The following is a 16208-nucleotide window of genomic DNA, read 5'->3' on the forward strand; positions in this document are numbered from 1 at the left end:
CCCCCCTCGGGGGCTTGGGAAGGACAGTGACAGCACACTGCGTGCCCTGAGCAGTCAGCTTTGTCATCGTCACCGTTGGGCAAAGACAGACAACTCTTCCCTCAGTTTGCAGAGGTGTTACCCAAACCGGAGCGTGCAGATTACATCGCGAATTCGGAAGACATCAGCCAAACGAACAAGATGTAAGGAAGTGGCCCTTTCTATGAGGTGGGTCTGCAAGGGGCTGCCTCATGGGACACTTGATCACCTTGACCTTTGCATTCATTAAGCATTCAATCCATGCAGTGACAGGAACAGGGCAGAGAAGCAACTCCTTATAAAGGCTCCTCAGCATCTCTATTTAGAATCTTCTCTCCCAGAAAGGTGTCTCAGCTGCCACCTGCTCATTCTGGGGAATCCGACACCAGTAAAGCATTGTCCTGGGAGAGGAGGCAGGGCAGGAGTCTCCACCTGCACTGAATGGATGATAGGACTCCCACAAGGTCCCTCAGATCCTCAAAGAAGCAGGAAAGAACAAGGAACAAGTCCACTCTGGGGATACTCAGACTTGTTACATCAGAATTCTGAGGGGGGGTGGAGGGGGTTGGGGGACGGGGGTGGACCCAGCATTTGAAATTTTACTTGATGCCTGGTTTTGAATTCCACCTTTAGTGTGTGGCCTCGGGAAGGTCATCTGACCTCTCTGTGCCCCAGTGACCCCATCCACAAAATGGGAAAATAAGACATCCTGAGGATGTCGTGAAGACTTAGAGAGGGCAACTTGGAAGCACTCGATGCAGAGAATTTGCCACCACTGACTTGTGTCTTGCCCTGTGAAGCCAGTTTGGGGATGAGTTACAAAAGGAAATGGAAGGCACAAAGGCTTTAAAAGGCACCAAGGCCCACACTGGCCCTGGTCCACAGGACAGCGGGCCAACAGACAAGTGGTCCCAGGCTGCAGAGCAAGGCAGGCCAGCTGCGACTTGACCAGCACAGCTTGAGCCCAACACAGCTTGTTCCACTCAGTGGGGGAACTGCTGGATGCAGGTTTTTTTTCCAGTGCAATCCCTCTGGGCACGTGAGTTGACCCCAAGGGCCCCTGAGTCCTGCTGAAGCTGCTCTGAGCTGGGATTCGGAGGAGGCCCTAGAGGAAGGTGGCCAGGAGTGCCTGGGTGCCCTGGACCAGGCTGCTGTCCCCTGACTTTCTAGGACATTTCAGCCATGCCTGGACAGCCAGTGCTCCCTCTTTGCCCTCTGGGAAGCTGAACCAGCAACTCCCAAGAAAACAGCTCAAAACCAGAGCTCACACTCTGGGGCGGAGGTACTGTGGTGCGAGGTGAAAGCCAGGAGACGCAGAACCAGGCACGTAGGCCCTCTGTGGGAGCAAGAATACTTCAGGAGCTCCCGGAAACCTCTACAAGCAGCGCCCAGCAGGACCTCTCCATTCAGCCTGCCCCTGCCCCTGTGCCACGGAGCAGTCAGTCAGTCAGGGCCTGGTCCACACTCGGGCTCAGTCCTCTGGGAAGGAGACAGTCTTCTCTGAGAGACCGAGCCAAGAGGAGTCCAGGGGCCTGGGCTAGAGGAAATCTCTCCCCCTTGCTCTCCTGGGCATGTGTGATGGCCCACAGAGGAGGGAGAAGAGAGAGCTCAGACAACTGTTCTCAGTTTGGGCTACACAGTGAATCACCTGGGAGTTTAAAAAATCCTGATGCCCAGCCGTACCCCAAACCTCAGTCGTGTACTAAGTATGTACATACTTTGCGACCCCTTGGACAGGGCTCCTCTGTTCATGGAATTTTCCAGGCAAAAATACTGGATTGAGTTGCCATTTCCTCCTCCAGGGGATCTTCCTCACCCAGGGATTGAACCTGCGTCTCCTGCATTGGCAGGCGGATTCTTTACCATTGAGCTGCCTGGGAGGCCTGGTTATGCAGGTGATTCTAATGAACAGCCAAGGGTCAGGACCACAGCCGGGAACTGGGAGTCACCCTGTTTGAGCCTCTTTCCTCCAAGGTGCTGCTGTGACCAAGAACTCAAGCCCTGGAATCCAAGAGACCTGAGGCTGAGTCCCAGCTCTGCCCTGTTGGAACTGTGGGGTCTCAGGTAAATAACCTCCCCTCTCTAAGCCAGTCGCTACACCTGGGAAATGGGGATATCAAGTCTCTGCAGGGTCATCTCCAAGGTCCTCAATGAACGTGAAGTGCCCTGCAACGCGACCATGTCCCTCTGTCCACTGCTCACAGTGACTGAAGTCAGATAAGAAGATAACGAGCAGTCTCATTACCAAGTCCTGACACGACAGACTTGGGAAGGGTCTGATGACCCACTGCCCTAGGGCTGCCCCAGGGCATGGAGACTGCAGTGCTGTGCCCACAACACCCCCTGCCCCCTGCTCCCCATAGTGGGACGTCCTCTCCCCCAGCAGTTCCCCTCCCAGTTCTGTGCATCGCTTCCCCGGGAGCTTGTCAGACACACAGAAGCTCAGGCTGCACTCCAGCCATCTGACTTGGAACCTGCATTTTCACCGTGTCCCTCTGAGGTCACCCTCCCGGCAGCCAAAGTCCCTGAGACACACAGAGGGACATTTTTTATCCTGCTGCCAGCTTCATCTTGACTTTGGCAGTGACGGAGTCCCCACGAGGGGGTTCTGCTGGCCGGCTGCCGCCAGGGTGTCTCACTGACCAGCTGCATCTCCTACAGGTGGGGCAGATCTGCAGGGACAAAGCGTGGACCCACAAGGAGAGGGGAGGGGAAGGGGGAGGCTGGAAAATGTCCAAGTTCCACAAATGAAACCCATGAGCTTTTGGGACCAACACCTTCACCCTGGGTTGGAACCAAAGCTAGAGCCAAAAGGGACAGAAGTGGCACCAGCTCCTGAAAGCCGAGCCCCACTGCCCAGCCCCTGGTCCAGCGTTCAGAAAAGGAGGGCAAGACTCTAATCCCTTAGCACCTCCCGCCACACCTCTTCCCCAGCAAGGCCACTGAAGCCAAGGCCACCTTCCCCAGACCTGCTTCTCAGCCCCCACTTCCCCCACAGCAGGCCAAGGGCGGCCCCAACACGCTTCTCCAGCTGCAAGCTGAGCCCGAGGGCCATGGAAGGCCTCCAGCTCGGCTCATTATCGGAATTTAATCTGGATTCCAAGAGATCAAGAGGACTCTGTGGAAAGTGGCTGCCACAGGGGGAGAGACGCAGAGGCCGACCCAAAGCCGGCTAATCCCCAGCACCCCGAGGGCTTTCCTGGAGCTCAGGCAGAGCCTCGCCAGATGTCCCAGCTCCAAGCTCCGCACAGCTGGGCGGTCGGTGTCGGGGAGGCCACAACTCCCTTAGCAGAGGGAGCAGACAGCTACACGGCGAGGCGGCGGGGGTGGGAACAGGGCTTCTCTCAGGGTCAGATCAGCCAAAGGCCTTCAGCTTGAAGAGGATGCATGACCCAGGTTGGGGAAATGCAAACTAGGGCTCCACTTCCAAGCAAGCTCAGGCCTATATCCCCATCAGATACTGCAGAATTAAGGGATTTAGCATAGATGGTAAAGGCAGTCCCACCCCCAAAACCCAGAGTCCTTCATTTTCCGAAGCAGGTCTCTGCATTCCCAGAGATGAAGGTGAGGATGGTAGTGGTGATGGTGGTGAGGATGGTGATGGTGGTGAGGATGGTGATGGTGGTGAGGATGGTGACGATGCTGAGAGTCATGGTGATGCTTCTAATATCTGCCAAACCTTCACTGAGCACTTACTATGTTCAAAGTAAATTTGTCAACTCCCTTTATCCTCACCACAAGCCTGGGAGGTAGGTTCAGTTATTATCCCCACTGTACAGAGGAGGAGGCTGAGCCTCTGAGGGGTTACTACTTCCCAAGGCCACACTGGTACAGAGTGTCGGGATTTGAATCTATACTCTGGTTGTTTTTTTTTCTTTGTTTGGCCATGCCTTGCAGCATGCAGGATCTTAGTTCCCCAATCAGGGCTGGAACCCACGCTGCACAGTGGGTGTGGAAGCACAGACTGTGTGGAAGCACAGTCTTAACCACTGGACTGCCAGGGAAGTCCCCAAATCTACACTTTAAAGAGCTGGACTGTCCTAGCTGAGGAATTTATGTCATAGGATCGTTTTGATTCTGGATTCAAAAACAAAACCCACCCAGAAAAAAAGAATAATTTTTTGAAAAAATTGTTTAACCTTTTAACTTTTGGAGAATGAGGGCCTTGCTTCTTTCTTTCAAGTACTATGGATAAGAAGTTTGGAAGTCTAAGGCAAGTAGCCTCTCCTGCCCACTGGCTGCCTCTGTCCACTCCCTGCTCTACATTATGCTTTGCACCTGCCGTATCATCCTATGTCACCTCCTCTGTCTGAATGTCACCTCCTCGAGGGGCAGGGACTGGGGTCCGGTCACATCCACCACTACCCAACACACAGCAGGTGCTCAAACGCCTGTTGATGGGGAACTCGGTTTCCCAGCAAAGCCCAAAGGCCCCTGAGGCAGGAACGCAGAGCTGGGCTGAGCACCCCCAGAGATGGCCTATGGCTAAGCTGCTCATCAAGACAACCTGCCACGCTAGCCACAGAGCCACTGACAGCTGTCCTGCCCATTCCTCTTCCAACCACAGTGACTCAGGCCTTCTCTCTTTCCTGGGCCTCTGGATTCACCCCACGGATCTCAGGCAGGGGTGAGGAGGTGGCCACTTCAAACTACGACGGAACCAGGTGCCCACGAAGACCGCAGGCTGACACAGGCAGAAAGACGAGGAGCTGCTGGCAACCACTGCGGAAGCCAGAGGCTGGTGTTTCATCTAAGCGAGGACCTGGCGGCCCGTCCCACCCTGGCATCACTGCCTCCCTTGTGTCCTTCCAACAACCCACGCTTGCTTGTCTCTACCTCAAGACAGTGGCCCCTACAGTTCCCTGAGACACCGTCTCCTCACCCCATTTCAGATCCTTCTAGTCATTCAAACATCCCCAGCTCAACAAGCCGTCTAGGAACACCAATCGCCTTATCAGGCCAGTGGATCTACTTATTTGCTAAGTTGTTGATTGCCCATCTTCTTCACCCTATTATGGATGGAACTGCATCTCCTACAAACATACACTCCAGTCCTACCGCGGGGACCTCTGATTGGGACCTTCTTTGGAATTAGGGTCTTTACAAATGTAATTAGGTAAGTAATGAAGTCGTGCTGGAGCAGGGCAGCCCCTAAGCCAAGATGACTGGTCTCTTTATCAGAGGAGGAGAGGCATGCAGAGAGCACGCACAGCCATGTGACAACAGAGGCAGAGACCAGAGCAGTGCAGCTGAGAGCCAGGGATGCAGTCAAGGGCCAGTCTCTTCCAGAAGCTGGAAGAGAAAGGAAGGATCCGTTCCTGCAGATGTTAGAGGGAGCACAGCCCTGCTGCCACCCGGATTTCAGACTTCCAGCCCCCAGCTCTGTGAGAGAGCACATTTCTATTGTTCCCAGCCACCCCATGTGTGGCGCTTTGGGAGGGCATTTAAAAATGCCCGATGGGAACTTCCCTGGTGGTCCAGTGGCTAAGACTTCGCCTTACAACGCAGAGGGTGACAGTTCAGTCCCTGCTCTGGGAGTTAAGATCCCACATGACTCATAGCCAAAACAAAACAAAGCATAAAACAGAAGCAATATTGTAACAAGTTCAATAAAGACTTAAAAAAAAAAATCACCCACATCAAAAAAAAAAATTGAAAATAAAAAATTGCCCAGCTTTGAGACAAGGTCCCTGCCCCCATGAGCTGGGCTGGTTTATCCCAGTGGTTTAACAGAGGTGGTTGAATAAGTGAATGGCTGGACTCCCATGGATCTCTCCAAATGCAGTGGCCTCTGTGTCCTGTGGGGGAAGCTCGTGCCCACCAGCCCCCTCTTGCCATCACTGAGTCTCTGCTGCTCTTCCCAGCACATGGACGGGAGGGAGAAAGCCCCGCAGGTGCTTGGGGTGCTAGTTGGGGTGCTCCTCACATCAGGGGCAGTGCCTGAGGACGCTCCAGTCCTGAAACGAGCTCCACCCACATCAGCAGCATCCCAGCTGACCCCAACGACCCGGCCAGGGAGGGGGAGCACATTCCTGCCTGGAGATCTTGGAGGAAGAGCCACCCAGGCAACACCAATCAACCATCTCTGTCCTGCTCAGCCAAACCCAGTTGGGGCAGCCACATTCCTGAGGTTAAACCTCTTGATGGAGGTTTCTGAGGCAGGTTTGGGGAGCCTGCCAGAAAGCCCAGAGCATGAGCTGGGCTCGAAGTTTGTACAAGTGGACTGATCAAGTGCCATTAACCAATAGCCTCTGGGTACCTGCCTGGCCCCCAGTACATCAGCCTTCACTAAAAAAAACAGTCAAACATATGCTCTTGTTCAAGAGCCCCAGGAGCTTTGTGAGAGCATAGAGCAGACATATGTCACCCTTGGGGAAAGAACTCAATGCTTCTTGTTGTAATTGGGTCTGGGAGTCAGGGTCCAGCCTTCCAGGGTTAACTGGGGCTTCTGAGGGCCTTCAGCAAGATTTCGAGGTGAATGACAAGGCTATCGCTGCCTGCCCAGAACCATACCCACAGTCTCTCCCCGCCGGAAGGGTCTGTCATCCTCTCCAGCAGGGGGACGGTATAGGAAAGTGCAGACAAGTGGGGACCCTAAAATGCAGATATAGTCCACACTGAGCTGCCATTTGTCACCCATCAGACAGAGTAACAAAGATCAGAACGGTTTGATAAGACCATGTTCGGGAGCCCATAAGGGCCACAGGCTTCCTCTATGTGGCTGGTGGGAGTATAAACTGACAGAACCTCCAAAGAGAACAGTTCAGCCAAATCTATCAGAGTTACTGACGTGTGGGCCCTTGACCCCACAATTCTGTTTCTAGAACTGTATCTGACTGATAGACAAGTGTTGGCCACACAGCCCATGCTGTTTATAATTCATAAAAATTGAGAGCTCAGCGTGTGCACACAGACAATTGGCTAAATACCCTCCAGCACAGCCCGCACGATGGGAGATGCATGGTGATGAGAAGAACAAGGATACCCCTGGGTAGCAATGTGAAAGGATCGACAAGTTTCACTGTCAAGATCATCAAGGTTTAGCAACAGATGTAGGTGCAGGAGACACTGCATGATGAGACACCATTTGTAAAAATATTTAAATGCACAAATATACTTGCTGATTTGAAAGAACTCAAGAAACTGCGGGCAGAGACAGTTAACTAAGGCAAAACACTGGAAACACTCAAGAAAAACTTGGTTTTCTAGTATTTAAGATGACCCCCCAAGTGACAGGGCTTGCCAAGCCAAATGTGCTAACAGGTTTCCTTTCCCACTGAAGAGGCCAGGACAGTCCAGCAGAAAGGAGGCACCCACACTGTCTTCCTTCCATTAATTACGATGAGTGGTAGGGAGGGGAAGGTCTGACATCCCAAGATGTCCGAACACTCAGCCACTGGGTAGCACGACCTAGGTCGCGTCCACCTCCGGACTTCAGAATGTCCCTGTTAGGGAAATGTTCCAGCTCATTCTCTTAACCTTCTCACCCCTTGGAGGACTTTGAAACAAAACTAAAAGGTCTCAAGAAATTAAAGTCTTTCAACAGAAGCTTCCGGTTCCTGACCTCAAGATTCTTGGAAGGCTAAGAGTTCTCTGCCTGTTTATTTTTCATTTGTGGATTTTTATCCCCTAAACATTTCATTACAAACAGCCACTTTCATTGGTGGCCTTACATCACGTGTTGGGTTTCAGTGATGCGTGGGAGATAGGCAGACTGTCAAAAATGCTTCTTCCTCTTCTTCATCCCCCTAAAGACACACTGACCCAGACAGACGACCCATAAATATCCATAGGGGGCCACACAACCACAGGCTCCCCTGGCTGTCCCTATTCCTAACCCAACCTGCTGATGGTGATAGTTTTAAGAAATGGTGACATACACCATTGTTGTTGTTTAGGCACTAAGTTGTGTCTGATTCTTTGTAATCCCATGGACTCTAGCCCACCAGACTCCCCTGTCCATGGGATTTCCCAGGTAAGAACACGGGAGTGGGTTGCCATTTCCTTCTCCAGGGGATCTTCCTGACCCAGGGACTGAACCCACTACTCCTGCATTGGCAGATGGATTCTTTACCACTGAGCCACCAGGGATGCCCAACCTACACCATACACTTTCTCTAAAAAAGATAAACAGCCTGGCATGTGGTTGGTGCTCCCTCAGTCAATCCAAAAGGAAATCAATCCTGAATATCCCTTGGAAGAACTGATGCTGAAGCTCTAATACTTTGGCCACCTGATGTGAAGAGTTGAAGCATTAGAAAAGACCTTGATGGTGGGAAAGATCAAGGGCAGGAGGAGAAGGGGGAAAGAGAGGACAAGATGGTTGGATGGCATCATGGACTCAACGGATATGAGTCTGAGCAATCTCCAAGAGATAGTAAAGGACAGAGAAGCCTGACGTGCTGCAGGCCATGGAGTCGCAAAGAGTCAGACACGACTGAGTGACTGAATAACAATAACATGGGAAGTAGCCACGACAGACCGTGCCTCATCCTCTGCCGCTGCCTCCTCTCAGGAGGAGCTCAGGACCCCGCCCAGGCCCCAGGATGGTACCCACCTGCCCAGGTGCTCTTGCAACACCTGGTAGACACTGATCCGGAATGTCTCATTGTGGAAGTGTTCCCGGATGTAGTCCTTGTAAATGCGGAACTCAGCTGCAGTCACGGCCTCCCCTTCTGGGATCTTGGAGAGATCAAACCGGAACTCCCGGTGGTGGTAGCGCGGGTGGAAGAACTCTTTGTCATGTTCCACTGGGAAGGGAAGGAAACACACATGGGTACCAAGAGCTCATTAGTGACTGGGTTTCACTCTCCAGCTCAGAGTCCAAGCATCATGCCTATGCTTGCTAGAGACCTGCCCATAACTGGCAACCCCTGGTGATGACTGCCTGTTCCGGGCCAGGCCAAGCCGAGAGTGGGGGTGTGGACCCCCAGTTTACAAATGAAGACAGCTAAGGAACCCAGAAGTACAAAAATGTATGTTTGCCCATTGTGTGCTCTGTGATGGGTCTCACACTGAGCACTCTTGGCCATCACGTGATAGAACATGGAGGCAGGATCTAGCCCCATTTTACAGATGAGGAAACTGAGGCTCAAGGAGGCCAGGTAACTTGCCCAAGATCACAAGTTAGGTGAGTGGCTGAACTCTGAAACCCACACTCTTAACCTTTATACTTCCAGGAGCCAGGCGGCCTGAGACTAAGTAAGTTGTGCCAGTTGAGGTCTTAGCCAAGTTACTTGACCAGTGTGTGTGCCCCTTCCTCCAGGGTTAACACTGGCCTTTTCTCATAGGGAAGATCACAGGAGGTGGCGTTTAGGGCAGAGCCAGCCAAATGGAAAATAACTGCATTTGTCATAGTTACAGAGCCTCTCAAGAGAAACAATCACATAAGAGAAATAAACTGTGCATGCAAGTATTTACATAGTTCAGCTACGATAGCATTATTTGAAAAAAATTACAATAGATCAAATGGAAAAGAAATGTTTGAATAAGCATGATATTAACACAGGTACAATCACTTAAATCACAGGCAATGAAGAAAGAAAACTTAGACATATAATCACAAATACGGTTTGCTGCAGCAGGTGTATATACAACTTTTTTTATGTGCAAAATAAAACGTATTTTAACTGCTAAGACAGGTAAGATATCAGGGTTATAAGACTTCTTTTGAATAAATTGTCCAACTAAACTTCTTTAGGATCCTTGGAATGACTTTCTAAGTGAATTTCTTTCATTAATTATTTTAAGACAATGAGAGGCATGAACCATGACATTATTCTGTTCTTCCTGAAACCCAGAGAATCTGGTGATGTATCAAAGTCAGAATAGTCATTTCTTAAAAGAAGAGCAGTGACTAATTCAAAGTTCAAACCAAATCCCAAATCTTACCTTCTCAAGCTTTCCATTTTATATAGAAACCACTCCACAGTGTGAAATCTACACAATTTCAACCTCAGGGATCAAGACAGTTTAACAGTCACCACTAAACTATTAGGGAGGGAGAAACTTTTAGGGAGAAAATTGTGTCTTTACACTCTGTTGTTAAATCACTGTAGTTGATGACCCAAGACTTGAGTTAAAATAAATGTCCAGAGTTGATATGTCCCTGAGTTCATTAAGATAAGCTACCTAAGGAGACCCAGAACCTAGGAATCCAGTTTTTTCCCTCCCACAGCCCCTTGTATTCCAAAACACCACTGACTGAGAGAGCTCACACCCATGAACATAAAACTTTCACCTTCAAAGGATTAAAAGGATCCAAATCCCTGAGAAAGATAAGTCCAAAGAAAGTGGATTATGGAAAAACCATCCTGACAGTAACCAGCCTCATGACGGTCCCCAAAGCCAATTAATTCTACTGTCCTTCTTTGATAAAAGCCTGAAATAATTACCCCAAAATTGGCCCTGGGAGGGGAAATTCTGAGCTGGAGGGTGTCAATAAAGGGTAGAACAACAGGAGGCCCCTCAGCTGGGTGTCTCCTCTCTTGACCTTCTGCCACGTCAGCCAAGACCTCTGCCCCACATTCAGGTCAAACCTGATCCCCAAGCATCAGTCAGGAGTGTCTTGCCTCCTCTCCACGTCTGGGGTTCCTCCTCTCAGCACCTGGGGTGCCACCTCTCAGCATCTGGGGTGCCTCCTCTCAGCATCTGGGGTGTCACCTCTCAGCATCTGGGGTTCCTCCTCTCAGCATCTGGGGTTCCTCCTCTCAGTATCTGGGGTGCCACCTCTCAGCATCTGGGGTTCCTCCTCTCAGCATCTGGGGTTCCTCCTCTCAGTACCTGGGGTTCCTCCTCTCAGTACCTGGGGTGCCACCTCTCAGCATCTGGGGTGCCTCCTCTCAGTACCTGGGGTGCCACCTCTCAGCATCTGGGGTGCCTCCTCTCAGCACCTGGGGTTCCTCCTCTTAGTACCTGGGGTGCCACCTCTCAGCATCTGGGGTGCCTCCTCTCAGCATCCTCCCATTATAGTCACACAAAACATACAAGTGTGCCCCTTGCTAAATTAGTGTCCTCTGCACACGTGGATTACGATAAACAAATGCAGTTCACATTGCTGACTTGCAGAGGGCAGCAACATTTACAGGGTTCCTAAGTGCAAGTATTCAGAATAGAATAGACCTGGGTTTGATCCCTGGGTCGGGAAGATCCCCTGGAGGAGAAAATGGCAACCTGCTCCAGTACTCTTGCCTGAAGAATCCCATGGACAGAGGAGCCTGGCAGGCTACAGTCCCTGGGGTCACAAAGAGTCAGACACAACTGAGCGACCAAGCACACCACGCATCATCAATACATAATAATACACAAAGATAAACAGATACTATACATCCTTATGGGGCTTCCCTCATAGTTCAGTAGGTAAAGAATCCACCTGCAATGCAGGAAACCCTGGTTTGATTCCTGGGTCAGGAAGATCTGCTGAAGAAGGGATAGAATGTGTAGACGTCCTTATACATATGAGAAAAAATATAGAAGATACAGTATTTCTCCTGCTCCCTAGAGGATCATTTCGTGCCAGGACACAGCTCACTGTGATGTCACCGGAAGGTGCCACATCCATACCATCTCTTTCTCTTGGAGAGCCTCTTCATGGTTCTTCCAATCAAGCCACATGGTCCCAAGGGAGCCGCCATCTTGTCCCATGACCCCCTTCTCCAGAGTTGGGGGATGGGAGAGAATGAGCCCTTCACTGGGCCAAACACAGGATTTCTTTTATTTACTGGTACCTGGTGGGAAAGAGTCCTGTTTGTTTTCTCTGCCTTGAACCCTAAGGATGCAATGTCCTGGGCAGACACTCATTGACACTGCCTCACAGAGAAAGCTGATCTGTGAGAAAGAAGATTCTGGATGGGGAGGACAGAGCTCAGAATTGAGGGGTATGCCTTCCAGGTTCAATCCCCTGGCCTAGTGGTCCCCACACTTCCTGAAGTTCAAGGTTTCAGTCCTTCTAATTTGTGAGTCCCATGGAGATCCTTCCAATAAGACTCTGGTAAATTAATTAGAGTCAGGTGGCTGTCCTTTGCAACCAAGGCAGTTCTGAGCAAAACAACAGAGCCCAATTATATATAGTATAGTGTTAGCCACTCAGTCATGTCCGACTCTTCGCGACCGCATGGGCTATAGCCTCCAGACTCCTCTGTCCATGGGATTCTCCAGGCAAGAATACTGGAGTGGGTTGCCATTTTCTCCTCCAGAGGATCTTCCTGACCCAGGGATCTAACCAGGGTCTCCTGCATTGCAGGCAGATTCTTTACCATCTGAGCCACCCACAGATCAGATCAGATCAGATCAGTCGCTCAGTTGTGTCCGACTCTTTGCGACCCCATGAATTGCAGCACGCCAGGCCTCCCTGTCCATCACCAACTCCCGAAGTTCACTCAGACTCATGTCCATCGAGTCAGTGATGCCATCCAGCCATCTCATCCTCTGTCGTCCCCTTCTCCTCCTGCCCCCAATCCCTCCCAGCATCAGAGTCTTTTCCAATGAGTCAACTCTTCACACGAGGTGGCCAAAGTACTGGAGTTTCAGCTTTAGCATCATTCCTTCCAAAGAAATCCCAGGGCTGATCTCCTTCAGAATGGACTGGTTGGATCTCCTTGCCTGCAAAACCTGACCAATTATATACACAGCTGGAAATGGATGGGCAAGAAACATGTCCAGGTAACAGTGGGGGTGTCCAGGTGGCCATCCACTGTGAAAGCTGCTTTCTTCAGACGCAGATAATGTACAAGTACAAGCTGACCCCCTGACCAGCTCTGGGGCCAGGGGCAGTGACTGTCTCGATCCTGAACCTCCACTGTCCCGCACAGCCTGATGCCTAGTAGGGCTCCATTAGTCTACTGGATTCAATATATTAATCTTCATGTAATTCTCGGCTAGTCTTAGTCAACAATTTTTTAAAATAGCATACATGCAGTAAAGCACACAGACCCTAAGTGTTCATGAAGTTCTTTGAATTTTCTCAACGCAAACGCCCCCAGAGCACAACACAGCACATTCATGACTAGCGCCAAAGACACCCCTGCAGGGCCCCTCCCTAATACCAGACCCTCACTTGTCCCCAAAGGTGACCGCCATGCAAACACCCGACAACACAGACTCACTTTTCCCACTTGGGGTTTCCCCACCAGAGTCCATGTCCTTCGATCAACCATGTGTGCCCCCCCACCCTCTTTGTGGCTACGTGGAGCAGCAAGTCACTCATTCAGCTGCTGTACTGGATGTCACTGAATGGACAGGCCACAGCTGACTTTTCGATAGGCATCTGGGTAGTTTCCACCTTGGGACCATCACAACTGGGGCCATGATGGACATTCTTGCTTTTTGGTGAACACAGTTCTATGGGGTAAACACCTTGAAGCAGGGCTGGGAATGCACAGAAATCAAAGATTGGTCAAAGGTAAGCATTTTGAAGAAAGGGGCATGGAGAAGGGTCCCCGCGTGTTAGCCTGGACTGCCTGGAGTGCAGTGATGCCAGCAGTGGATGTAACCGGGAGGAAGAACCCCACAGATGAAGCAGGAAGGAAGAAAGCACATGTGGAGGCAGACAGGTTAAACTCGAGGTGACCTGCAGGAAATCCAAGCGGGAAAGTTGACTGGAGTTTTGAGAGTTCAACTGGGGACTATTGAATTGCATTTATGGATCACATTTTGTGGGAGAAAGGCACACACAAGAGAAAGATGTAGTGGCCTCGGACCACTACGGCATGAGAGATGGAGAACACGGCTATGAGAAGAACTCAATCCAGGGGAAGAAGCAAGACTAGAGACAGGCAAGATAAGACAACCAGCCTGTGGCCAGACTCAGATAACAGGGGCAGGGTGACCATTCACAGGATTTGGTCATCAGCTGCTCAGAGACACCAGGCAATGGTCATGGTCAAGACAGCCATGCAGAAAAGGCAAAAAGAGCAAGACTGTGGCCAGCTGCACACGAGAGACATTTGCATCGTGGAGCGGGGAGGGGGGACGGTCCGCCCATACAAGGCTGTCTCCACTCCCTCCTCGAGCAGCTCTCCTGGCCAGGGCTAGGAAAACTTGATAAACAGTAGTAATCATGTTAATGGCCCAGCTGCTCCTTCCAAAAACTTTATGGTTTTTAGAAAAAGCTTAGTTAACTTTCCAGACTATGCGATCCTTTCACTGTTCCCTAAGATGCTGCTAATCTATGAGAGGGGACCCAGAACTGTACAAGCAAAGGAACACTTTCCAAGTAAAAACTGTAAGTCCAGCATCAGAAGTCTGTTCCTCGCTCAGGAGCTCAGTCTGGACCACACAGCTCCAGTTACGGGCCAGGGGCAGACCCTTGAATCCCTTTCAAGAGGCTCTGAGAACCAGCAGAACCAACCAAAGTCCACAATATAACCAGAAACTAGAGCTGAGTTTTCAAAGACCCCTGACTGCTGAGGATCCCCTGGCCCAGTATCCCCACCCGCCAAGCCGATTTCACTCTGGAGCTTTCAACCCCATCTCCTTCCTGTCCTAGGGGGATATGATCCATTCGGAAGATTCTGGCACACGCCAGAATTCACTGGAGCTGATGTTACCAAGGCTGCTGTCACCTAGTCATCTACGGCCCTGCAGCTTCAAGGATGTGAAATTCGATGATGGCTCTTCATTCATTCCAAGATTTACATGGCAAGATTAAGGAGCTTGAAAAAGCTGCCAGAGGCATACCATAAATCGGGAGTTCTAGAGAAGTGAACAGGCATAGCAACGACATTACAGGAAAATGCTCTCTTAATAACATGAGCGTTAATACACTCTGCTGCTCTTACAGAAGAAGAGAGGAGACGGTCCTAAACACAGTGAAAAGCAATATCGTGTAAAAGTCTAAAATGATAAACCCTGCCACGAAAATATTTCAATGTCTCCTTACCCCCCAGTGTACTCATTCTACAAGAACTTCTTGACTGCCCAATATGAGGGAGAGAGCCCTGTTGAGAGAGAGGAGAGAGACTAGAGGAGAGAGCTAGAGGAGAGAAACTGATAAAAGCTCACTTGGATTGTAACTCTGACACCCACTCAAACCCCAACCTAGGTAAGAGCCATCATTTTTTAATTTTTATTTTTAATTGTGGTAAAAATGCAGGGCTTCCCCCGTGGCTCAGCAGTAAAGAATCCATCTGCAACACGGGAGATGTAGGAGACATCGGTTCCATCCATGGGTCAGGAAGATTCCCCCCAGAGGAGGAAATGGCAACCCACTCCAGTATTCTTGCCTGAGGAATCCCATGGATGGAGCAGCCTAGTGGGCTACAGTCTACACGTCACAGAGTAGGACACGACTCAGTGATTGAGCACTCTCGCAGGCACCAACAGCACGCAAGTGTCCTAATTTTTCCACGTTCTCTCACCAACACTTATTTTCTAATGATCTGTTCTGATAGTAGCCATCTTAATGATGGGAGGTAGATGGTCACCAGTCTCAAAGCCCTCCCATTGGCCTGAATGCAACATCACATGTTACACATACACATTTCCTCAAATTCTTATAAAACCCCTGCTCAGAAGTAAGCACATGCATTGTGTCCATTTTACAGATGAGGTCACTGAGGCTCAGAGTGGTAAAGTTGCTTGTCTATAGCCACACAGCTGGTCTGAATACTTCGCCACTCAGCCACACTCTCTTCCCTCATGCCAGGAACCACTGCCAACCTCTTAGCCGGGGAGACGATAAAAAAAAAGACACCCCTAGGACTCCCCTGGCAGTCCAGTGGTTAAGAATCCATGCTTCCATTGCAGGGGGCGCAGGTTCGATCTTTGGTTGGGGAACTGAGATCCTTCATGCTGCACAGTATGACCAAAAAATTAAAATTAAGAAAAAAGACCTCCCTAAAGTATACTTCAAGCTCTCAACACACATGACATGATCACAACAGTGATCTCCTTAAAAGCTAAATTCAGAGTGAAGACTGCATCCTGCTCAGGTCCCTCTTTGTAAATTTCGCTCGTGCCAGAGTCACCCCAAGGGAGGCTGACAGCTTGAAGGTAGGGTAGCATTTCCTCGTCTCCCCATCATCCTTCCCCAGCCCCCCAAATCAGGGGGTGGGCCCCGCCTGGCAGAGGGCACACAAGCAGCATTGTCTCCCCTGAACCGCCTCTTCAACTCTCGAACTTTCCACCAAATGCTTTGGCTGCCAATAGGACCACCTGGAGCCCCAGCGCCGGGCGCTCCGAGAGGGTCTTCA

The 16208-nt window shown here is 50.6% G+C and overlaps 1 protein-coding gene across 1 annotated transcript in view; it reads right to left on the reverse strand.

The window, feature by feature from the left end:
• BMP7 (bone morphogenetic protein 7) overlaps positions 1-16208 on the reverse strand; it is an 86949-nt gene that overhangs the window by 44677 nt on the left and 26064 nt on the right. The window contains exon 2 of the mRNA XM_027558980.1: positions 8576-8768. Coding sequence (XP_027414781.1) covers positions 8576-8768 — 193 coding nt within the window. The remainder of the gene's footprint in view (positions 1-8575; positions 8769-16208) is intronic.

The sequence above is a fragment of the Bos indicus x Bos taurus genome, chromosome 13 (genome assembly GCF_003369695.1).
Source record: "Bos indicus x Bos taurus breed Angus x Brahman F1 hybrid chromosome 13, Bos_hybrid_MaternalHap_v2.0, whole genome shotgun sequence".
Classification (NCBI taxonomy): Eukaryota; Metazoa; Chordata; class Mammalia; order Artiodactyla; family Bovidae; genus Bos; species Bos indicus x Bos taurus.